General features: G+C 33.7%; 1 protein-coding gene across 1 annotated transcript in view; it reads right to left on the reverse strand.

Annotated features, from left to right (window-relative positions):
- Positions 1–21,789, reverse strand: part of LOC143078288 (uncharacterized) — a 47,574-nt gene that overhangs the window by 7,375 nt on the left and 18,410 nt on the right. The window contains exon 3 of the mRNA XM_076253192.1: positions 8,069–8,165. Within this exon, the coding sequence (XP_076109307.1) occupies positions 8,069–8,165 (97 nt within the window). The remainder of the gene's footprint in view (positions 1–8,068; positions 8,166–21,789) is intronic.

The following is a 21,789-nucleotide window of genomic DNA, read 5'->3' on the forward strand; positions in this document are numbered from 1 at the left end:
TTTAAAAAAAAAAAAAAAAAAAAAATAAGATTATTTCATTGATCTGAATACCTTTAACACAAAAGAAAAACAAAAATGGAAGGACCTGCCAACAAGTGAGGTGAACCAAATTATTGACACTACAAGTGTGAACGAAATATTTTGTGATAGTTACCTACTAATCTTGAAGTCAATAAAGTGGGTAACAAGTAAGGTGTGGACTTGTAGTGGGTTGTATTACGAAACGAGAACGTTGGAAGGACCGTTCATCAGAAGTACGATTGACTACACCCTAATTACACAGAAAATCGCGTAGTAGTACGTGTCATTGTTTTCCTTTTCATATCTAGTAAACATTAGATTAAAAAAATTACAAGTGGTGGTTAGGGGTGTAAAATTGGGAAAAAAATCATCATAAAAGACATGTGTGTGTAAGGTATTAAATAAACAGTGGCATTAACAAACAAAAACATACCAGATCCGCCGAGATTGTCATTTAATATACGTACTATACATGTTAAAGAGGTTGCGCTAGGTTTATAAAGACAATACCAACGGGTCATTTACAAATAACGGTAAACTAATTACATCGAATGGCAAAGGATTTGAAGTTAAAAGGATATAGTATAAACCCAAAAGACGTGTTGGTAAAGCTTATTGAAGACAAAGCGCATCAAGTGTTACCCCATACAGAAGTGTTCACTAAAAATGAATTAATACTAAAAGCAAAGAAACGTGGTACACCTTATAGATCTAGGTAAAGGAAAAACGACTTCAACAAGACATAGCTAAGGAACCTGTTTTTAAGGTGAAAGATGGTAGAAAAGAACTACCGTGCTCATTGAACCATTTGTTAATTCATTTTTAAGGCAAGTCGAAGTGCTTTACATACGTTTGATAAGTAAAATTTCAGAAGCACACAACTTAAAGTAGGCATCGAAGGTGCTTCTAGTACAGTTGGTAAAAACAAACCTTGCAACAGGTGACAGTGATTCCACTTTTTAGGTCAACTCAAGTTAGTATTACTGAATCAACCAACTAAGACACTGAGTTAATAGAAATGATAGAAAAGGCAAAAGAAAGCATAGCAACTAGCATGCGTGATGGAAGTGAGTGAACATTAGTCATATTGTACAAGTACACCTTCATATGGATAAATTGTATCCTTGAAGTGTAAGTCTTACCTACGCCTTTCAGTAAAACTAGCACAGAAGAAGGCCATTATTAACGTGAGCTGTGTTCTCAAAATCACATCATAAAGAGGTGGATCAGAAAAGTACATTTTACGAGTGAGTCAATACAAAAAATAGGAAAATGAGTTGAAAAAAAGGGGGGAAGGGCTTGTTATTGTCGTTGAAACATATTGACCAAATTTGAAAAGCTAAATACTACCATGTATACTTTACGTGTTTTGGTATGGTGTTGAAATAAGCAACAACTATTAAGAAAATTTGAAGTGTACCCGATAAGAATTCAAAGAACATCAGAAAGAATAGAACTCACACAAACATGTTGTATTTAACCAATGCTACTAAACAACATTAATGTTAGATAAAAAGTTTATCACATTTGTTCAGTCCCCAAGTGTCATCCCACAATGGTAAAGTGTTTTTGTTGAAGATGTATGAACCACTGTTGAAGTGAAGATTTTTTAGACGAACATTTAGTGTATTGTAATAAGAGAAATGAAGTGAAAATTTGAGATTCCAGGAGAAGATACCTTTACAATATCTTACAACATAATACAAACGTAAAATGCGATTTCCTTATGTTATTTATGCTGACATTGAATGTAGCTCAGAACAGATAGACACTTGCTAACCTGACAAATTAAAAGATTACACGGATGTTAACCAACAAAATACACCTTCTTGTTTTACTACCGTGTCAAGTAAGCTCATGGGGAATACAAAGAAACAAAAGTGTACCCAGTGGAAGACAGTATTAGGAAACTTGTGGCTTGTATGGAAGAGATAATTAAAGAGATTGCAGACATGCACATTGATAAAAAGACCTGGTGATGATTGAAGAAGATCCCCAATGTTTTACAGCGAGTTAAGATTGTCACATGTGCGATGATGTATTAGGTGACGACAAAGTGCGTGATCACGAGAACTTGATAGGTAAGTATCATGGTGCAGCACATAAAAAAATGTAACTTAGACTGTCAATTATCTACGTGTGTTCCCATTGTGTTTCATAACTAAACAGGGTATGACTCCCACTTGTTCGTAAAGGCGTTGGGGTTTATCGATGGTGAAGTGAATTGCATACCCAACACTGATGAAAACAACATATTTTTTTCTAAGAAAGTGTATGGGTAAGAAATGCTTTTCATTGATTCGTGTATGTTTATGTCGAATTCGTTCGACACCTTATATATTAAAAGCTAAGAATTTAAAGTTGACCCAATTTAAGGTATGAAAGTCGTGATTTGGGTAGTATAATGAATTAATGACAAAAAAATGTTTATCTTACGATTTCATGAAGGGTCATTACAACATGACGAAAATACAACTACTATCTGCTGACCGACTTAACAATGAACACATTAGTGTGGCTGACTATGCTCATGTACAACATGTGTTTACTATTTTTTTTAGAAATTTGAAACAGTGTTGTTGCCACGGGTTGGTATTAACCAAAGTGCATCGTGTGTCAAAATTTTAACAATCAATTTGGCTTTCAATTTTCATTGACCTGAACACTAACCTTAGAATCATAGCCAGCATCTTATCTGAAAAGTATTCTTTTAAACTGAAGAACAACTCAATGTTTGAAAATACCATGAAAAACACACGATACGGGTGAATATAATATTAATGACTACTGATAAGCAACCGTCGAAACTAATAGCTTAATCCAACTGAGAATAATTCGTGGTGTATAACGAGTCCATGGTTGTAGTAAACATAAAGAAAACCAAACTAAAGTTTGACAAGCCTGTGTACTAAGGATCATTCATCTTAGACATTTCAAAGATTTTAAATGTACGACATTCATTTGGACTTTGTGCGTAATACCAACGGGGACAAAGTTCGACTACTGTTTACCGACACTGATAGTTATGCATATTAAATTCAAACCGACGACTTTTACAAAGACATATCTCACATTCAAAACAAGATTGACACATGAAACTATTGTATGGACAACCCGTTTTTGGAATTCCGACCAATGTGAACAAAAAAAAAAATGATTGGTTTGCATGTGGTGGTCAAATGATGGCTAACTTTGTAAAGCGTCTTACAAGATGTGCTAATATCGAATGAGTGATGGTCAACACACCAGGAAAGCTAAAGGAACAAAGAAACAAGTCAATTGACAGAATATTACATTTAACGATTACAAGACGTGTTTGATGACCTTTTAACCCTTCCATTATGAGACCTGGAACCCATTGAACGTGTTAGTGTAAGACGACAACCAGCAAAGTGTATTTTGATTCTTACGGACTTTCATTCCCCCTTACGTAATAGTAAATTACTTGAAACTTAAGATCTACTACACCACCGATTAACTTCAGATAAGAGCACCAGTGATCTGTGGACACTTTTGTTTGAAGAATTAAACATGAACAACAATTGTTAAAAGGTTGGTACTGCATATCTGTTTGTTTGAATCAAGAGTTTAAGGTTACCCTTTTCATCGAACAAAGATCTCTTTCACCCCACACCTGTCTTGTTTTCGCAAGACTTTTCCGATGCGGTTCAAATGCTGAACCGTCTTCTTAAGTTAAGGTTCATCAAAAGAACCTTGTACTTCTTCGTCAGTAAAATCTTTGATGCGATACCTTTGGGCTAAAGTGTTTAACACTTGATACAACAGTTAAGACTTTTCTCGGTCCACCTTTTTAAACATTCTTTTCTTTTAAAATTTTAAAACTGTGTCCGTCCCCTACTTTAAATTTAACCTGTTTCAATGAAAGAAGGTTACCATACAAGTTCCGTACACTTTATATTCGTGTTCTTTTTATAATAACATCATTAGAAGCCATCTTAATTGATCTATATTTGAAGGTTTTGTACTAATGAAGGCGATTGGCCCCTATAGGGATCCAAAGGTGTGCTTTAACGTACTTTTCATATTAACCACACATGCTTTCGGAAATCTTATGCTTATCTCTACAGCAAAGTTCCAAACCGGACCTAGCTCATTTTAAAGGTATTGACCCAGGCTATTCCCCACTGAAATATTTTTCTGGGATCCGGGCCCGTCTGGCCACCACAGGGTTTGAAAGGTGCCCCTTAACGTAATTTTCCGTCTTAACCTCACATTCGGTACTTTTTGGCATATACCACCGGCAAGGTTCGGAACCGGACCTAGCTCATTTCAAAGGTATTGACCCAGGCTATTCCCCACTGAAATATTTTTCTGGTATCCGGGCCCGTCTGGCCATCACAGAGGTTCAAAAGTGCCCTTTAACGTAATTTTCCGTATTAATCATACATTCGGTACTTTTCGGCATATACCAACGGCAAAGTTCCGAACCGGACCTAGCTCATTTTAAAGATTGACCAAAGCTATTCCCCACTTAAATATTTTTCTGGGATCCGGGCCCGTCTTGCCACCACAGAGGTTCAAAGGTGCCCCTTAACGTAATTTTCCGTCTTAACCACACATTCGGTACTTTTCGGCATATACCAACGGCAAAGTTCCGAACTGGACCTAGCTCATTTTAAAGGTATTGACCCAGGCTATTCCCCACTGAAATATTTTTCTGGGATTCGGGCCCGTTTGGCCACCACAGAGGTTCAAACGTGCCCCTTAACGTAATTTTCCGTCTTAACCACACATTCGGTACTTTTCGGCATATACCAACGGCAAAGTTCCGAACCGGACCTAGCTCATTTCAAAGGTATTGACCCAGGCTATTCCCCACTGAAATATTTTCTGGGATCCGGGCTCGTCTGGCCATCACAAAGGTTCAAAAGTGACCTTTAACGTAATTTTCCGTATTAACCATACATTCGGTACTTTTCGGCATATACCAACGACAAAGTTCCGAACCGGACCTAGCTCATTTCAAAGGTATTGACCCAGGCTATTCCCCACTGAAATATTTTTCTGGGATCCGGGCCCGTCTGGCCATCACAAAGGTTCAAAAGTGCCCTTTAACGTAATTTTCCGTATTAATCATACATTCGGTACTTTTCGGCATATACCAACGGCAAAGTTCCGAACCGGACCTAGCTCATTTCAAAGGTATTGACCCAAGCTATTCCCCACTTAAATATTTTTTCTGGGATCCGGGCCCGTCTGGCCATCACAGAGGTTCAAAGGTGCCCCTGTACGTATTTTCAATACCCATAACCCGGGATCCTTTTAGTCGCGTTTGTATCTACACCCAATTATATATACTACAGAGTCTATGATATCATCGAATTAGGGACATTGAAAGACCTGGGGGTCTCACCGTCTCCGTCATCTCCGATGGTTTAATTTTTTTGGCTTTCCATAGATATTTCTTTTTATATTTCTGAATGTTTTTAGCTATATATAGAGTGGTCGGCTTTAGTTTTAGTTTTATATATCAAATTAAATCTTTGATGTCGTTTTATTGATAAAATTCTATATTACATAAAGACAAATATGCAACTTATATAAGGGTTTATATTCGAGGACAACGAGAATTTACGACAGCTTGAAGGGGTCATAAAACTATTTGCGGCGTATCCTTTCACTCCTGTTAACTATGAAAATCATACTTTTTAAATGATTTTCAACTAAATTTTAATATGGAACCGAATGCTAGCAGCCGGTTGGATATTGAATATCGAATATCGAATAACAAACCGGCAGCTAACTTCATATACATATTTTAAACGTAATGCAATGCTTTTAAAATCAGTACAAGTCGCTAAGTTGTCGAATACCGCTGTTAAATTATATTTATCTAAGATTTAGCGATTTTTTTGAACGTTTGAGTTTCGTGCAGTTTTTTGGTTTTTAGACATATCGTCAAAATTGGCTGCTGGAAAAAAGTGGCTGCTATCTTGATTGGCCGATAAAAGTGGCTGCCAGCTTGAGTCTGGTAAATTAAGCCTGCACTACCCCAACATCAACAAATAAATACACGGAATTAATCAAAAATATAAATCGATGGAATACATTGTGAATAACAGTGTAACAGTAACAATAGCTACCGGACATATTTGTGTATGTATAACCGGAAGAAAAGTGACATTGGGAACTTTTACTATAATTTTCAAAGTGCTTTATAGGAACTCTCGTTTTGAATTGAATATGTATATGAACTCTCGTTTTGAATAGTTATATGAACTCTCGTTTTGAATATTATATGAACTTTCGTTTTAAATTGATTATTTCTCGTTTTAGTTTTCAGTTGACATGGTTGAATATTTCTTGTTTTAAATGTTTCTTTATTCTTAAATATAATGTTTCTTATTTCAAATATCCAAAGAGATTATAGACTTACTATTTTACAACTTAATCCGATGGCTGTCAAAAGAGCTAAACTTACACTCAACTTCAAAAGAGGCAATTATCGCTATTTTGCTAAGTTAAGCCGGAGGACAATAATCCGTTTATTATTACATAAGATTAGACAATGATAGATATATTTCATGAGAACCTTTTATAATGTTTTAATACCCTTATCTTGGACTTAATTTATATGTTTTGTAAACTGTTGCTGGGGAAGTCTTCCCCTAGCTTTTGAACTGTAAACTTGTGTTAATAAATTTGTATATATTTTATACGGTCTTGCGTTTAAAGCAGCCATAGTGTCGATTATAGACCTAAAAACTTTAATGTAACCCGTCCCGAAGTTCACGGACTTATGTCGGAATTTCACGGGGTTATATATGCCTACTTCACGTGGCCTTCTTAGACATTTATGATTTGTCAAGATCTCCTGAAGACTTATTTCAATACTGTTCTATTATATCTTGGTAGGTTCCCATTTCGTCTTAGTGAAAAAAATCAAAGATCAAGTAGTAGATATCAGACTGTCGTTCTGTTGTACCGTTTATTTGGTATATAGCAATGCCCAAATTGTTATCCTGTACATGTACCCTTACTCCCAACACTTTTCCTGTTGCCTGTCTCCGCTTTTTGAGAAATAAACACTTTGTACCATGAAATAAGAGAGGTTTTGTTTTATTCTTATAATTTATAGATTTGTGTCAACGAGTTAGCTAAGAACAAGTTAGCTTAATTGTTAAAACGAAATAGATAAGCTAAGTCGTTATAACAACTTAGCTTAGTCGTTAAAACAAGTTAGCTAAGTCGTTATAACAAGTAAGCTATGTCTTGAAAACCACTTGAAAATAAAACTCAACCCTGACACTAACCGGCTTCTGTTGTAAAGCTTTAACAGTTTAGTGAACGTCTATCATTGTGTAAAATAAAACAAATAATTTCTGTACAATAATATATCTACAAAAAAATAAACGCAGAAAACGTACCGCTTTAAATTTTATTGTGTCGCCAAGTGAAAATGTTAGTTGCTTGCCATATCTCAATTTTAATAAAATATCTTCATAGAATGCCATCATGGAACGCTATGCACGGTGCTGTCGATATAGTGTTGAAAAGCTAACTAAAATAGTATTTTGATAAGATTGGCTTCAGCAGCATTGTTACCGGTAAGTGTTATCTCTACAAAATTAGCCATAACTATTTCAAAAAAAACAAAAAAAAAAACAAAAAAAAAAACACGCCAGTGCTAAATGTATAATGAAAAAAAACCAATGTGTTGACAATGGAAACCTTCAAAAGAAATAACCATATTTCACCGCCGGAAATGAGGAGATACAGTGCAATTACTTTGATAAAGAATTTACAGATACACGTACGTAAAATGTATGTATGATAAACTAGTCTTAGAAACAAATTAAAAAAACAAACAATAAAAAACAAAAAAATAATTTTTGAAGTTAACATATACGTACTACATGTAATAGTGACTTATGTAAACTGATAGGGATAACTGAATGTCAATTCTACTTTATTAGCGATAGCGACACAAATTTTGTTAATAAATCAGACACATTCATGTAAGAAATATTAATGAAAAAAGAACTGATCATGATTGAAAAAAAATAAAATATTTTAACAATATTACCTAACCAAAAACTGCCATTCAGACTTCCAAATCCATTATTATAGTCTGACCAAGTTCTATAAAAATCAGTTAAGTCATCTTGTCGTCTTTGTATTACCTGAAAAAAGACAAGCAAATGCATCGTGAAATGTACATTTGTACTTCCGAAAGTAATGTATGTGTGCATCCAAGTAACACAAACAAATAAAGCATGGGTTTATTTCAATTCAATTCAATTCAAAGTTTTATTGCCAAATAAAATTTACTGTTTGTGACATATAACAACAACAAAAACAAATGAAGACAATTACTAAGTAACTCAATATATATATACAAATTCAGGTAAATATTAAAGGGTCCCCTGTCCTCAGTTCCATTGACTTTTTTATAAAGGATCCTAGTTTATTCACTTGTGTTGGTGTTGATGGGTTAAGTATATATATAACTTTGTCATTGTCAATGAGATTAGCAAATGAATTACTTTCTCTGTTAATGCAATTAAAATATGTTAATTCAATATTTGAATTATGAGAACAATTTATTAAGAAATGTTTCTCATCATGAAAAGTGCGTTGTCGTTTGCATTGTCCTTCAGAATAATGATTTATAAAATTAAAAGAGGTCTTTCCTTTTCGTAATGTAAAATACATGTTCCAATAGTCGTAGAATGCATTGAAAAGCTCTCAAACACAAATAAAACCGTTAAAATATGACAAAAACAACAAATTCGCTTTATAAGACATGACCTTGACTTTTGACCTTGTGACCTTTGTAAAGGTCATTGCTCCACAATGTCATTATAAAAGACCCCATGGGTCTAGGACCTTTGGTTCAAGAGTTAAAGCTAATTTTGTCTTTTCAGAAACCGTTAACGGGGGTTATGCCCCTTAAGGGTATGTCAAAGCTCTTCGGTCAAACTGTAAAAAAACGGTCAAAAAGTTGCGCCTTAGTCAACTCAACATTTTTCACTATTTACTATTTCTGTAAGTATAATCGTTTTTGAGATATCCAATAAAAAGTTGAAAGGTCAAAGGTCAAGGTCAACCTTAAAAAGCTTGAAAACACACTAAAAATCCTTTATATAAGGTTAAAAACACTAAATTCTCTATCTGGGACATGACCTTGACCTTTGACCTTTGTCAAGGTCATTAGTCCCCAATGTGATTGCTGAAGACCCCATGGGTCTAGGACCTTTGGTTATATAGTAAAAGCTGATTTTGTCTTTTCAGAAACCTAAAACAGGGGTTATGCCCCTTACAAAAAGGTCAAATCTCTTCGGTCAAAATGTAACAAAGTTGCGCCGTAATGACCCAAACATTTTCCACTATTTAAAACTTCTGTAAGTTTAATGGTTGCTGAGATTATCCGGTAACAAGGTGTTAGGTCAAAGGTCAAGGTCAACATACACATTTGACCTTGAGGTATTTTTCAAAGTCACATGAATTGATGATGAATGGTGAAGATCCTAGGTGTCTACAACTTACGGTTTCTGAGTTTGGGTGGCCAACCGACACCGGTTAATTTTAATAGGGCATAACCCTACCAATGAGTTGTTGAATCCTTTCGATCCAAATGTGACGAAGAACCGGGGTCTGGTCCTGAACAAATTTCACCCTTTGTTTTTTTTCTTCCTATTACGGTTACGGTGTTGGAACGGTAACAAGGTTTTTGGGTTTCGGAGGGATTACTCCGAACCGACAAAATATTTCGACTCACAGGGTGAGTTCCAGATAGGTATTCATGACACCGATACAAAGTGTGAACATGAAAGCGACACGTCTTACGGTTAAGGCTGCTAACTTCGTCGAAGTTTGGCGGAAGAATAATAATAAACAGAAGAAAGGAAAGACCTTAATTATCAACTTCGAAACATATTTAAATTGATCTATCATATACAAGTAAACTTCTTTCATATGCTGCCATTGACATGAAAATAAGGAGAAATGGTATGATTGCCAAGGAGACAACTACCCATCAAAATGTTTCAAAAAATTTTATGTAAGCAATAATAGGCATCCGCACTGCCTTCAACAATGAAAAAAATCCATATCGTATTATCGGCTCTAAAAAGCCTCGACATGAAATATATGAAAGTAAACATCAGTACGTTGATGGTTTTCTGTAACAAAAGAAGAAGAAGATAATTTATAAGAAAACAAATTTACGAAAATAAAAATATGATAGAAGTAAACCAACGACAACCACTGAACTACAGGCCGCTGACATCGGACAGACACATAGAGAATATAGCGTGGATAAAAATCTGGGAGGTTGCTGTAACAGCACAACATAAGAACAAACTATAAAAATCATTAAAAAGGCTTAACTCATCAGATCTACACAAATAAAAAACATAAAGCAAAAACCACAGAAAGGACGTGGCAGAGTATATATTTATTTATCATCCCTAAAAACAATAACAAAAAGTAGGGATGTAAGACTACTAACAGTAACTGACAGCTATTTGAAAGACAATAACAACTAATTAAAAAGATTTATACTGCACTCGTTCTATTCGAGCAGTCAAAATGCGTTGACTGTATATTTCTATGTCATATACAGTCACTGACCCGATACTTTTCCTCATGAATATTTAAATAGAAGTTGCCGAAATAACATTTAATTATTCATACGACGTCTTCAACCTGTTCTTGTTTCCAATGCATACAACGATGCGTGGAAAGACTCAGACGTTACGCACGATATTGCGTCCCAAGTGGTAACGTCAAAATTTGACGTTTTACGTCGGTATTCGAGTATACTTTGTTCGTTTTGTTTGTAATCATTTTTGATCAATATGGATACTTCAAAGTCTTGAATATGTATGAAATATTTCCTACTGGTAGTTATTCAAGCAAAAATAAACAATACAAAATAGGTATTTGGTTGAGAGAATAGTGCCTATAGTATATTATATAATGCGTTGGTCACCCGTTTAAATTTAAGAAGAGAGGGAAGGGAGGAAGCAATTCATGTTGCTTAAATAACATAGTTTTTGTGTTTCGTGCTTTTATCTTTTATCTTTTTTTAAATGTTGTTGCTTTTTGGGTTTTTTTTGGGGGGGGAGGGGGTGTGTGTGGTAATAAGTGAAAGGATTTTAATGAAAAAGACTTCTATTGTTTACAACGGAGTAATCAAATCAAGAAAGAGAATGATTGCATGAAAAAATAATTATATTCATCTGATATGTTTACAAGCTTTGTATAATATCGAGCCGGTAACTCCTCAGGTACAACAATTTTACTGCCTCCTTCAATTTCAGCACAAATGAACCGTATTGCAGATGAATAGAAAATCGCAGTTCTACGCTTCACAAGTTTGAAAATAAACGGTTGAACTTTTTTCCTCTCGTAATATTGCCCTTTCACAACTTTAGAATCTTGGTTAAATGAACAACCCCAGTCATCTGAAATATTTTACCTATTTATTGATAAATTACCATATGTTTTTTTTTTTTTTTTTTTTTTTTTTATTTTAGATAATTATTCATTTTGTATTTGATTATAACTACTATTATATATTACAGTTCTTATCGTGGTTTCTATGATTCTATCTATTTTCGAAATTTGTAATTTTGTTATTTTGTTTTGTCCTCTGATCTTAAAACATGAAATCGAACCGTACTTGTTATTTAAAAACAATGAAATATCGTTCATATATCATATGATAATACGAACTGCTTTCAATTTCGATGGCCAAGGAGGGTGGCCTAATGAGTTCATATAAAGTGATAAAAAGTCTGCGGCGATTTTAAGATAAGCTCGTGGCGAGATTTGTTCGACTCAGATCCTAATCGACAGTTATTGCAAATATTTTAATATGGAACGCCGACACTGTCTTATTATGACATTTCTCTTTGTATGATGTTCATTTGCCATTATATGATGTCATTTTACCCTTATATGATGTGCAAATGACATTATATGATGTGCACTTGTCCTTATATGATGTATAGTTGTCATTATAAGATGTGAAGTTGTCCTTATATGATGTCCAAACACATTTATATGAGGTGCAAACATCTTTATATCATGTCCAAAATTCATTATATGATGTGCTTTCTCCATTATGTTATGTGATTGAGTCCTTATGTTATGTGATGCTTTCCTTATACGATGTAGAAACGGCATTATGTGATGTGTAATCCCCTTTATACGATATGCAATCACCTTTATATGATGACAATTTGACATTATCTGATGTGCAAATTATATTATATAATGTGTAAATTATCTTATATGATGTGCAAATGGTCTTATATGATGTGAAAATTATCTTATATGATGTGAAAATTATCTTATATCATGTATAGATGTCTTTATGTTATGTGCAAACTTCTTTATACGATGTGAACTTATCCTTATGTTATATGTTAACATCGTTATATGATGTGGTAATGTCATTATATTATGACAATGTAATATCATAGGGTGTGGTTCGGTTTACATCTTTATATGGTGTCAGAACATCATTATGATGATGTGCATTCATCGTCCTGATGGTCAATGAACATGATTACGATTAAAGCGATTACTCACTACGTCAGAACTGATTCCGATCTGCTTCTGCGGAGTAACAATTAATCAGGCTCAAATTTTTAGCTGTCGTTTGGAAAATGGTTGAGATTTAAAAAGAGATAAACCTTGGCATGATAGTACCTCGTTTCAAGATGTCAAAAATCACATCTGATATAAAAATGTCAAAATATATGAATTGCAACGTTTTGTTTTAATCGACTGGTCTAAAATAATAAACATACGGAGTCTGCAATAATGAACATACGGTCAAAATTATCAAATTTAAGAAATAATTCTTTTATTTCATGCTCTATGCTCATTTCAGCAAGGGAGGGCATTATATTTGTCAATTTCTGTACACCATAAAAAAAATTCTAAGAAGTTAAAAATACACGAATTTCCAGTATGGACATTGATGTAAATTTGCCTTGCTGATTATTTTAGCTGTTCGAGTTTCTCTTTATATACTCTCTCAAGATAGACACAAAAGAATGGAGAAAAATCGGACTTTGATAGGGTAATGGCTCATATAAGGGACCAGTCATATGTAACCCCAAAAAGGGGGATAGGAAAATTATAAAAGGGGTCTTTAATTTCATAATTTTTTTATGTAAAGGTGCATTCAATTTTATATAGTTATAGATTTGCGGTATAATGTTATGGCGATGTCTTCAAAATCCGTAGGCATCAATTTTAACACCTCGTTCCGCTCGCCTCAATTGTTATAACCTGAATCCTTAGTTTCAACAATTTCACTAGCAGAAAATTTTCATCTAAAAGCTAATATCGAACAATGGTGTGGTAAATACTAATGAGACCCTAACCGGCAAATCCAAATTAAGTTCGTGAGTTCGCAAAAACTACCACACTTAGAGTTCTAGATCCACTACTGACGCAATATTTTAAACTTATAATGCATTTAGAAACTTAATACGATTTTTTTGTTATTACGAACAAAAGTATTGAAAATGTGTGTATGTGAGTTTGTGTGTAATTGTCCGGTGGTGGCTTTTTTTTTTGGGGGGGGGAGGGGGGCTGAAATTTGTAGGTCTTTGGTAAAGGAGGTATTCATTGACCTTCTTCAAGGTGTAGACTTGGAAAAAAAGAGAAATTCCACTGTTTCCTCACACGTCCCCACCCCCAATGAAAGAAAATTACCATAAGTATTACTTATTTATATATTTTAACTTTCCGATGTATTGTTACCAAAGAAATTTCTTCTTACGTAGCTTTCGTTTTTGACTGGTAACCGATTTATAAATATTTATGTCTCAGAAAAAAAAAATATCTCTATACATTAATATTACTTTCATGTGTAGATATGATTTATTTCTGAGACAAGTGCTTGTGACCATCCACAAGAATTTGCGGTCATCCGATGACCAATACCCCACTACTTTGATTATAACTGTTCTTGTCTATACCGGTTTTCAAGAAAAGGTTTCTCTATAGATAAGTTATCAAGATGATAGCCAATAAAAACAACAAAACTCTGAAGAGCCAAAATTGCCCAAAAAGGACCTTTACTATAGAGTATACTCAGACTCATTGCACTATTTGTTATTTTTTTTTTAAAATCTATTATAGTTTCCAGGATAAACGCAAAATATTAAAAGCCGCTGCCGAAAATCTTCACTTTGAAAAATTCAAAACACAACTCTCTATCTGTAAGAGAATAACAGGTCTCAGTAAACAATAAATAAATGCATTGTTTAAGTTCATTTAAACCAATCTGATTAGATTACAGGCATTGTGTGTTCAAGCTTTGCTTCCGCCGATCTGGAAACGCTCAATTCAAGACCATTGGGATTCTCTGGTTTTGTCGGATTGATCCACACCTTCAAATATATGAAGGCTGAAATTTCATTGGCTGATGTAATATTAACCAGGACATAAAGTAAAACGAAGTGTTATCAGATCCTTTAACCAAAGCTTAGACAGATGATCTGTACATTATATATATATTAATCATTTGTAAGACACCGACTGTAGTGTGGGTAGGAGCACGTGTATTTCCATGATGGACTTTAATAATTAAAAAAAAAGGACATGGTTATTTTTTTCTTAATTTCATTATTGTTTTATTTTGGCCTGATTTCAAATGGAAACAATCTATTTCGCTTCCCTTCTGAAAATATTAAAATTTCTTTCAAGAAATTTGGAAATGTCCCCCCCCCCCCCTTTCTCACCAAATAATGAGCGACTTCCCACAAAATCTTTTATATTGCGGGTTACTTTCGTGGTAGCATGTTCGTATAGATTGGGAGAGGTCATGGGTCGACCCCGGCCGGGTCAAATCCAAAGACTTTCAAATTAATATTTGCTGCTTCCCTGCTAAGCACGCGAAATTAAGGAATAAGAGCAAAAGCTGGCCGGCTCGGAATTTGTCCGGATAACTAAGGTGACATGTCTTCCTTCGGAAAGTTACCTTGTGAACTAGCATGTTAAAAATCCGGCTCAGGTCTAGTACAAATAAGGGTTAATATTCATATCACACTTTACAGCTATTTTCCTAATGCATGTAGTTTAAAGGTTTGATTGGCTTGATTGCTTTGTTTTTATAACTGTTTGCTCATGCATTTTGATTAAGTTTTACATTTCTAATCAACAGAAAACATAATAAAAAGCTGAAAGCAAATGAAATACACCGAGTTGAAGTTTATTCCATATCTCCTTTAAACCATTTCGGATGAAAGAGATGGGCGCTCGCTGATCAGTCGAACTACTGTATCACTAGTCTGTCGACACTTAGGTGTGTGAGTCCGAATACCGCATGTGGCAGGTAAGCTCGACTCCTATCTTAATTGACAAGAATTTTCAGTTTTCCAAACGAAGGTCGGTTGATCTCTCAGTGAACTTCGGCTTCCTCCACCAATATAAACTCATCGCTACGAAAAAGCATGAAAGTGTTGAAAGTGGCGTTAAATATTAATTAATCAACAAATTAATCAATCAATCATCCATATCGGTATAATTATGGCCTCTAAATCTATATCATTATTCTCATAAAGACAATGTATGACATCAGTACAGAGATAACAATTATAATAACTTTACAATATATACAAAACAAGAGAGAGAGAGGTTTCAAAAGTCTTTAGTCAGGAGGACAAACGCATGTGTTTATATTTTATTTTTTTTATAAATGAACAAACTTTAAGCTTCTTCAGGAATGGTTTTTGAGTACTCGACACAATATATTAAAAAAGTTACGATATATTTCTAATTCTTTTTTCCAGATCTTCTGGTATACATGTAGTTCTGTTAAGTCCTGTAATATTTTTACTCACTAAGAATTTTTTTTAGTCAATCAAAAGTAAAGTCAATAGAAAAGGTGATAAGTTTTCTCCTTGTCGAACACCATTGTCGTGGTCACCAAGCAAGCAATGTATTCCGAATTATAATTACTAGAAGATGCCAGCGAAATCGCGGAACAATTGGGCAAGTGTTGAAAGAATGAGTGTGGACACAGTAATAAGGTGGACACAGTAATAAGGTGGATACAGTAAAGATTTGGAAACGATTAATGCATTTAATTCTTTTTCTTTAAAGAGACGAAAACGAGGAACATAATGCAAAAGACGGGCATCAACCCATTCATCTCTGTTGGAAAATAAAAATATCAAATACCCTAAATTGAAAAAGTGTGGCAAAGTGTGATTTTCAGTGGGTTTTTTTTTTTTGCACTTTTAACTAAATAACCGTATGAACTACGTAAAATCCTTTGACATTACCGAAACGGATCAAAATGAGTACATAATGAAAAAAATCCCATCTAATCGGATGAAAAATAAAATCCAAAACACTTCACCAGGAATCAACCCCTCTGTATCTCAGAAACCGTTGACGCCACCCCAAATCCGTTGACATACTCAAGTTGCAGAATTTTATTAGCAATGAAAAAAATCTCAATGACAATAAGTTTAGAATAAACAGTTTATACAAATATGTGAACATTACCCAACCTGACCATTTCGCATTTCGCGGGCAACACGTTGACTTAGCATGCGATCTCCGAATTTGGATATTTTGGCTTTTTCTGTGGAAAAAAGATTGTTTCAAAGACAAATTAAGGAAGTACAAAACACTACATGTATACGTCATATCACAAATATTTCCGACTTTGTATTGTTTTGGAGGAGTAATACTACATTATACACCTTACCATTTATATTATTCAATAACATTTTATAAAACAAACCATCTCGCCATATTATGCATGAGTAGATAATTTTATAGCTATTGTTGTGAAATATTTTTAAAACTGACTGTGAGTTCAATGGTGTATTTTGCAATGAAAAGAACTAAGAAAATGTGGTATGAGAGCCAATGAGAAAACTCTCCATCCAAGTCATAATTTGTAAGAGTAAACAATCATAGGTTAAAGTACGACCTTCAACGCGTAGCCTTTGCTAAACCCAAATAGCAAGCTCTAAAGAGCCTCAAAATTTGTTTTATCATATTTTCGCCACAGCCGCAAATTTCTCCAATTAGCTCCTGTAATAATTGATCTTATAATAATCTCCCTCCGAAATGTTTGAAACGTTGATTTTGTTAAATTGCATTGTCTCATTTTTGTCGAGCCTTCGACTTTAGTCGAAAAAGCGAGACATAACGATCCTGCATTCCGTCGGCGTCGTCGGTGTCGTCGGCGGCGTCCACAAATATTCACTCTGTGGTTAAAGTTTTTGAAATTTTAATAACTTTCTTGAAATGTCCTGGATTTCTACCAAACTTGGACAGAAGCTTGTTTATGTTCATAAGATAGTATCCAGGAGTAAATTTTGTAAAAATAAAATTCCATTTTTTCCGTATTTTACTTATAAATGGACTTTATAGTTTTTTTTTCTGCCAGGAACCATTACATTCACTCTGTGGTTAAAGTTTTTAAAATTTTAATAACTTTCTTAAACTATCCTGGATTTGTACCAAACTTGGATAGAAGCTTGTTTATGATCAGAAGATAGTATCCAGAAGTAAATTTTGTAAAAATAAAATTCCATTTTTCCGTATTTTACTTATAAATAGACTTAGTTTTTTTCTGCCAGGAAACATTACATTCACTCTGTGGTTAAAATTTTTAAAATTTTAATAACTTTCTTAAACTATCCTGGAATTGTACGAAACTTGGCCAGAAGCTTGTTTATGATCAGAAGATAGTATCCAGAAGCAAATTTTGTAAAACTAAAATTCCATTTTTCCCGTATTTTACTTATAAATGGACGTAGTTTTTCTTCCAGTTAACATTACATACAGTCTGCAGTTAAAGTTTTTAAACATTTTTAAGATTCTTAAACTAGCCTGGATTTTTACCAAACTTGGACAGAAGCTTCTGACAATCAAAGGAATAATTTTATTGATTTTTTTCATCATTTTTGTTGAGTGTGTGATTACCAGCAAAAGTAGGCGAGACACTGGGTTCCGCGAACCCTTACAAATTTTTCCTATTAATTGCACTCTCGCTATTGATAGACACATATTTGAGCCGGGTTTTTAGTTTACAGAAGCAGATCGGAATCAGTTATGACGTAGACAGTAATCATTCTACTCGTATTCATGTTCATTGACCATAACGACGATGAAAGCACATCATATAATGACGTTTCGACATCATATAATGAAGTAAACCAAACCACATCATATAAGATTACAAGCACATAATATACTGACACAACCACATCATATAAAGATATTTGCACATAATATAATGGTAACTGCACATCATATAATGATATGTACACATCATATAAGTATATTTGCACATGATGTAAGTATATTTGCACATAATATAAGTACATTTGCAAATCATATAAGAATGTTTGCACATCATATAAGTACATTCGCACATCATATAAGTACATTTGCACATCATATAAGTATATAAGCACATCATATAAGTCTATATGCTCATCATATAAGTATGTTTGCACATCATATAATGATATTTGCACATCATATAATGATGTTTGCACGTCATATAATGATGTTTGCACATCATATAAAGGTGTTTACACATCATATAATGACAAGTGCACATCATATAAAGATATTTGCAAATCATATAAAGATGTTTGCACATCATATAATGACAAGTGCACATCATATAAAGGTAAATACACATCATATAATGAAAATGGTCATAACAAGACAGTGTTGGCGTTCCATATTTTAACTTAAGGTCACCTGATGTCCGGCTTCTCCTACCTCTGATGACAGGTCAATAAAATACAACAAATGTCGTTTATACATGTACATGATGTAGTGGTGTTTAACACCAAAACAAAGAACAAACTTTTAGAAATAATTTGAAAATACATATATGTATAGCGCCTCGAATCGAAAACGTTCAAAACGTAAGAAAATTGTTCAGTGGACAAACTTGCAAGACATTTGATTTGTTAAAAAACGAAGTCATTTCGACTTAACAGCTTATCAAAAAGTATGTTATTGTATTGTGGGGTGAAAGCACAATTACGCAAAAGCACTATTTGGTATGCTACAAATAGAATATTTAATATAATGACGTTGAAACTGACAGTGTTTTGGTAAAAAGCTGCGAAATTCGACATTGGACAATCTTGCAAGACATTTTCCCGAAGCCAATGTGTTTTTATTTGTGGTGTGAGTGCTGTAAAATTCCGGATTTGAAATGGTCTATCTAAGCACTTTTGTAGGAATAATTTATGAAAACAAAATTTCATATCATCTGATATTTTGAAAAGCGATAACTTTTGAAACTTCCGAAACCTGACCATGGCGAGGATTATTCATTTTTGAAAAAATCAGCTTTGACCGTTCCATCAACACAAAAAACAGCAATGACATAATAAATTATATATGACGTTTATCATTCATGCGAATTTTTGCGGATTTTAAACTCTTTTTTAGACCACAAAAATTCCCGCAAAAGTTATTTTGCGAATAATTTGTTACGTCTGACACGCATATTTTTTATGTTTTGGCAACATTTGTATCATTATTTGAAACTATTATGAAAAGTTAAAGAATATTTTTTTTATATTTTTGGAAACAGTAATACCTGCCTAATCTATGGATATAAATTTCATAAAGCTGAACTATTTAGATTTCATAGAAGAGCTATTTATCAAATTGCTCTGTCGCATTTCAATGCATTGACGCAATAACGTGCTTAACGTCTCAACCTTGTTTCTTTTCGATTATTGGAAAAACATATTTCATTGATCAATATTTTTTGTTTGCAACCTATAAATCATTAATTTGTTGTGCTTATGGTTGATATTTTAGTCCATACTCAAATGATTTCGTTCACCATCGAGTGTGGGTTTCATTATATACTGAGCCTAAAAAGTTAAGCAACACACTTTTAAATATTTTTTTGTGTCGTTTCTGCCAATTTTCTTTTTCTTAACATAATTGATAGTAATCTTTAGGTGTACCCGTAATTTTATGCAGTGTCGTACTTTTGTCCGAGTAATTGAGTTCGCGCCATTAAAGCTTTGCACGCTTAATTTATGTTTCACCTTCTTTAACTGTACTTTTTAAAACAAATTTGGTAAGAAAAACACATGAACGTCAAAAATAAAAATTGCATGGGGTGTTCACCAGACCTACCAAAATGACCGTCAGAAAGCTATTGGAATGGTTGATGTCGGAATGAGTGTTGCACCGACGTCGCGTCTCGATTTAATGTGCATAAGTCAACAGTTAAGATACATTTGTACTAATGAACGTTAAAACAATATGACAAGGGTTTCATTCACCAAAATGAAAATTACTGGTGCATTTTTGTGATAAATTTCATGCGCAATTTTATGAATGAAAGGGGAAAGAAGATCCACATGTATTGTACCCGCACATGACAATTGCAAACTGACCCAATTTTTTTAAAACAACCAATCAAATTAAACTGACATTATCAGAGAGTAAACATCAAATGAAAAAAGCACATATAACTGATAAATATTATCAGGTATTACAGAATTAATTATATGTTTTAAATTTATTACAAAAAAATGTTCTCAATCTTGTAGACAGATATAACTGGATCTCATATTAAAGTACCAAAGACAACTGTCTATCCAAGTCACAATTTATAAAAGTAAACCATTATAGGTTGTAGTATGGTCTTCGACGCAAAGCCTGGTTCACACCAAACAGCAATTCTATTTATTCCATATCAATCACCAGAGGTAGATTAAGGGGGCCCAGGGGGCCCGCCCCCCCTTTTCAGGGAATCAATGAAGCGTGACGGGAGCGGGCTCCTCTTAGGCAGTCAGCCAGCCCCCACTTATGAAAATTTTTGGATCCGCCTATGATCATGGCAATAAACATTAACACGTAAAACTAACTAATAATCCTGACTATATGTATTACATGAAATGGTTGCCATCAGAAATGAAAATGTAAATAATAAAAAAGTAACAAAAGCTTGATTACACGTGCAACCAAATATAAAGCACTATAAAAGGCTAATACTAATATGAAGCTCTCATCTACAGAAATCATGGGCGGATCCAGCCATTTTAAAAAGGAGAGGTTCCAACCCAGGACAAAAGGGGGGGGGGTCCAACTATATGTCCCCATTCAAATGCATTGATCGGCCAAACCCCTCCCCCTGAATCTGCCACTGGAACTTCAAAAAAAAAAAAATTGTCAAGATTACAAACCACAACGTGATATATTATAAATATATAAGAAGACAGCTAAAACATGTTGAAGAAAATTATTTGCAATTAATATTTCATTCCAAATCCCATTACCATAAAACCATCTTTTTCAAGTATTAATAGATCTGAAAATTAGTAATAACAACACTTAACTTGTACCGTCAAAACTAATTGCATCTTCTAAGACAAAAGTCAGATATTAAAGATATCAATCACTTCTATACATGTAAGTATAAAATGTAACATTCTCAAATTTGAAAGGCCTTCTGTAGTAGTCCATTATGTCAATTAGTAATCCTCAAAAGTACATGTAGGTTATATGTTATTTTATCAAGTTGATTATAGACACAGTATGCATTTTATTATAAATATCATTCCCCATTTTATTAAGTCTCCTTCCATTAATATAACCCTGGTCCACCAATAACACAACTAAAATCACAAATTAGTAGAAAAAAAGTGCTATGCATTCATATTGCTTGGAGTGCAATATTCCAATAAAAATAACATACTCACAAACCACTAATCTCAATATAAGCTATTACTTGTATATATATATATATATATATATATATAT

Source organism: Mytilus galloprovincialis, chromosome 6, assembly GCF_965363235.1.
Source record: "Mytilus galloprovincialis chromosome 6, xbMytGall1.hap1.1, whole genome shotgun sequence".
NCBI classification, from domain to species: domain Eukaryota; kingdom Metazoa; phylum Mollusca; class Bivalvia; order Mytilida; family Mytilidae; genus Mytilus; species Mytilus galloprovincialis.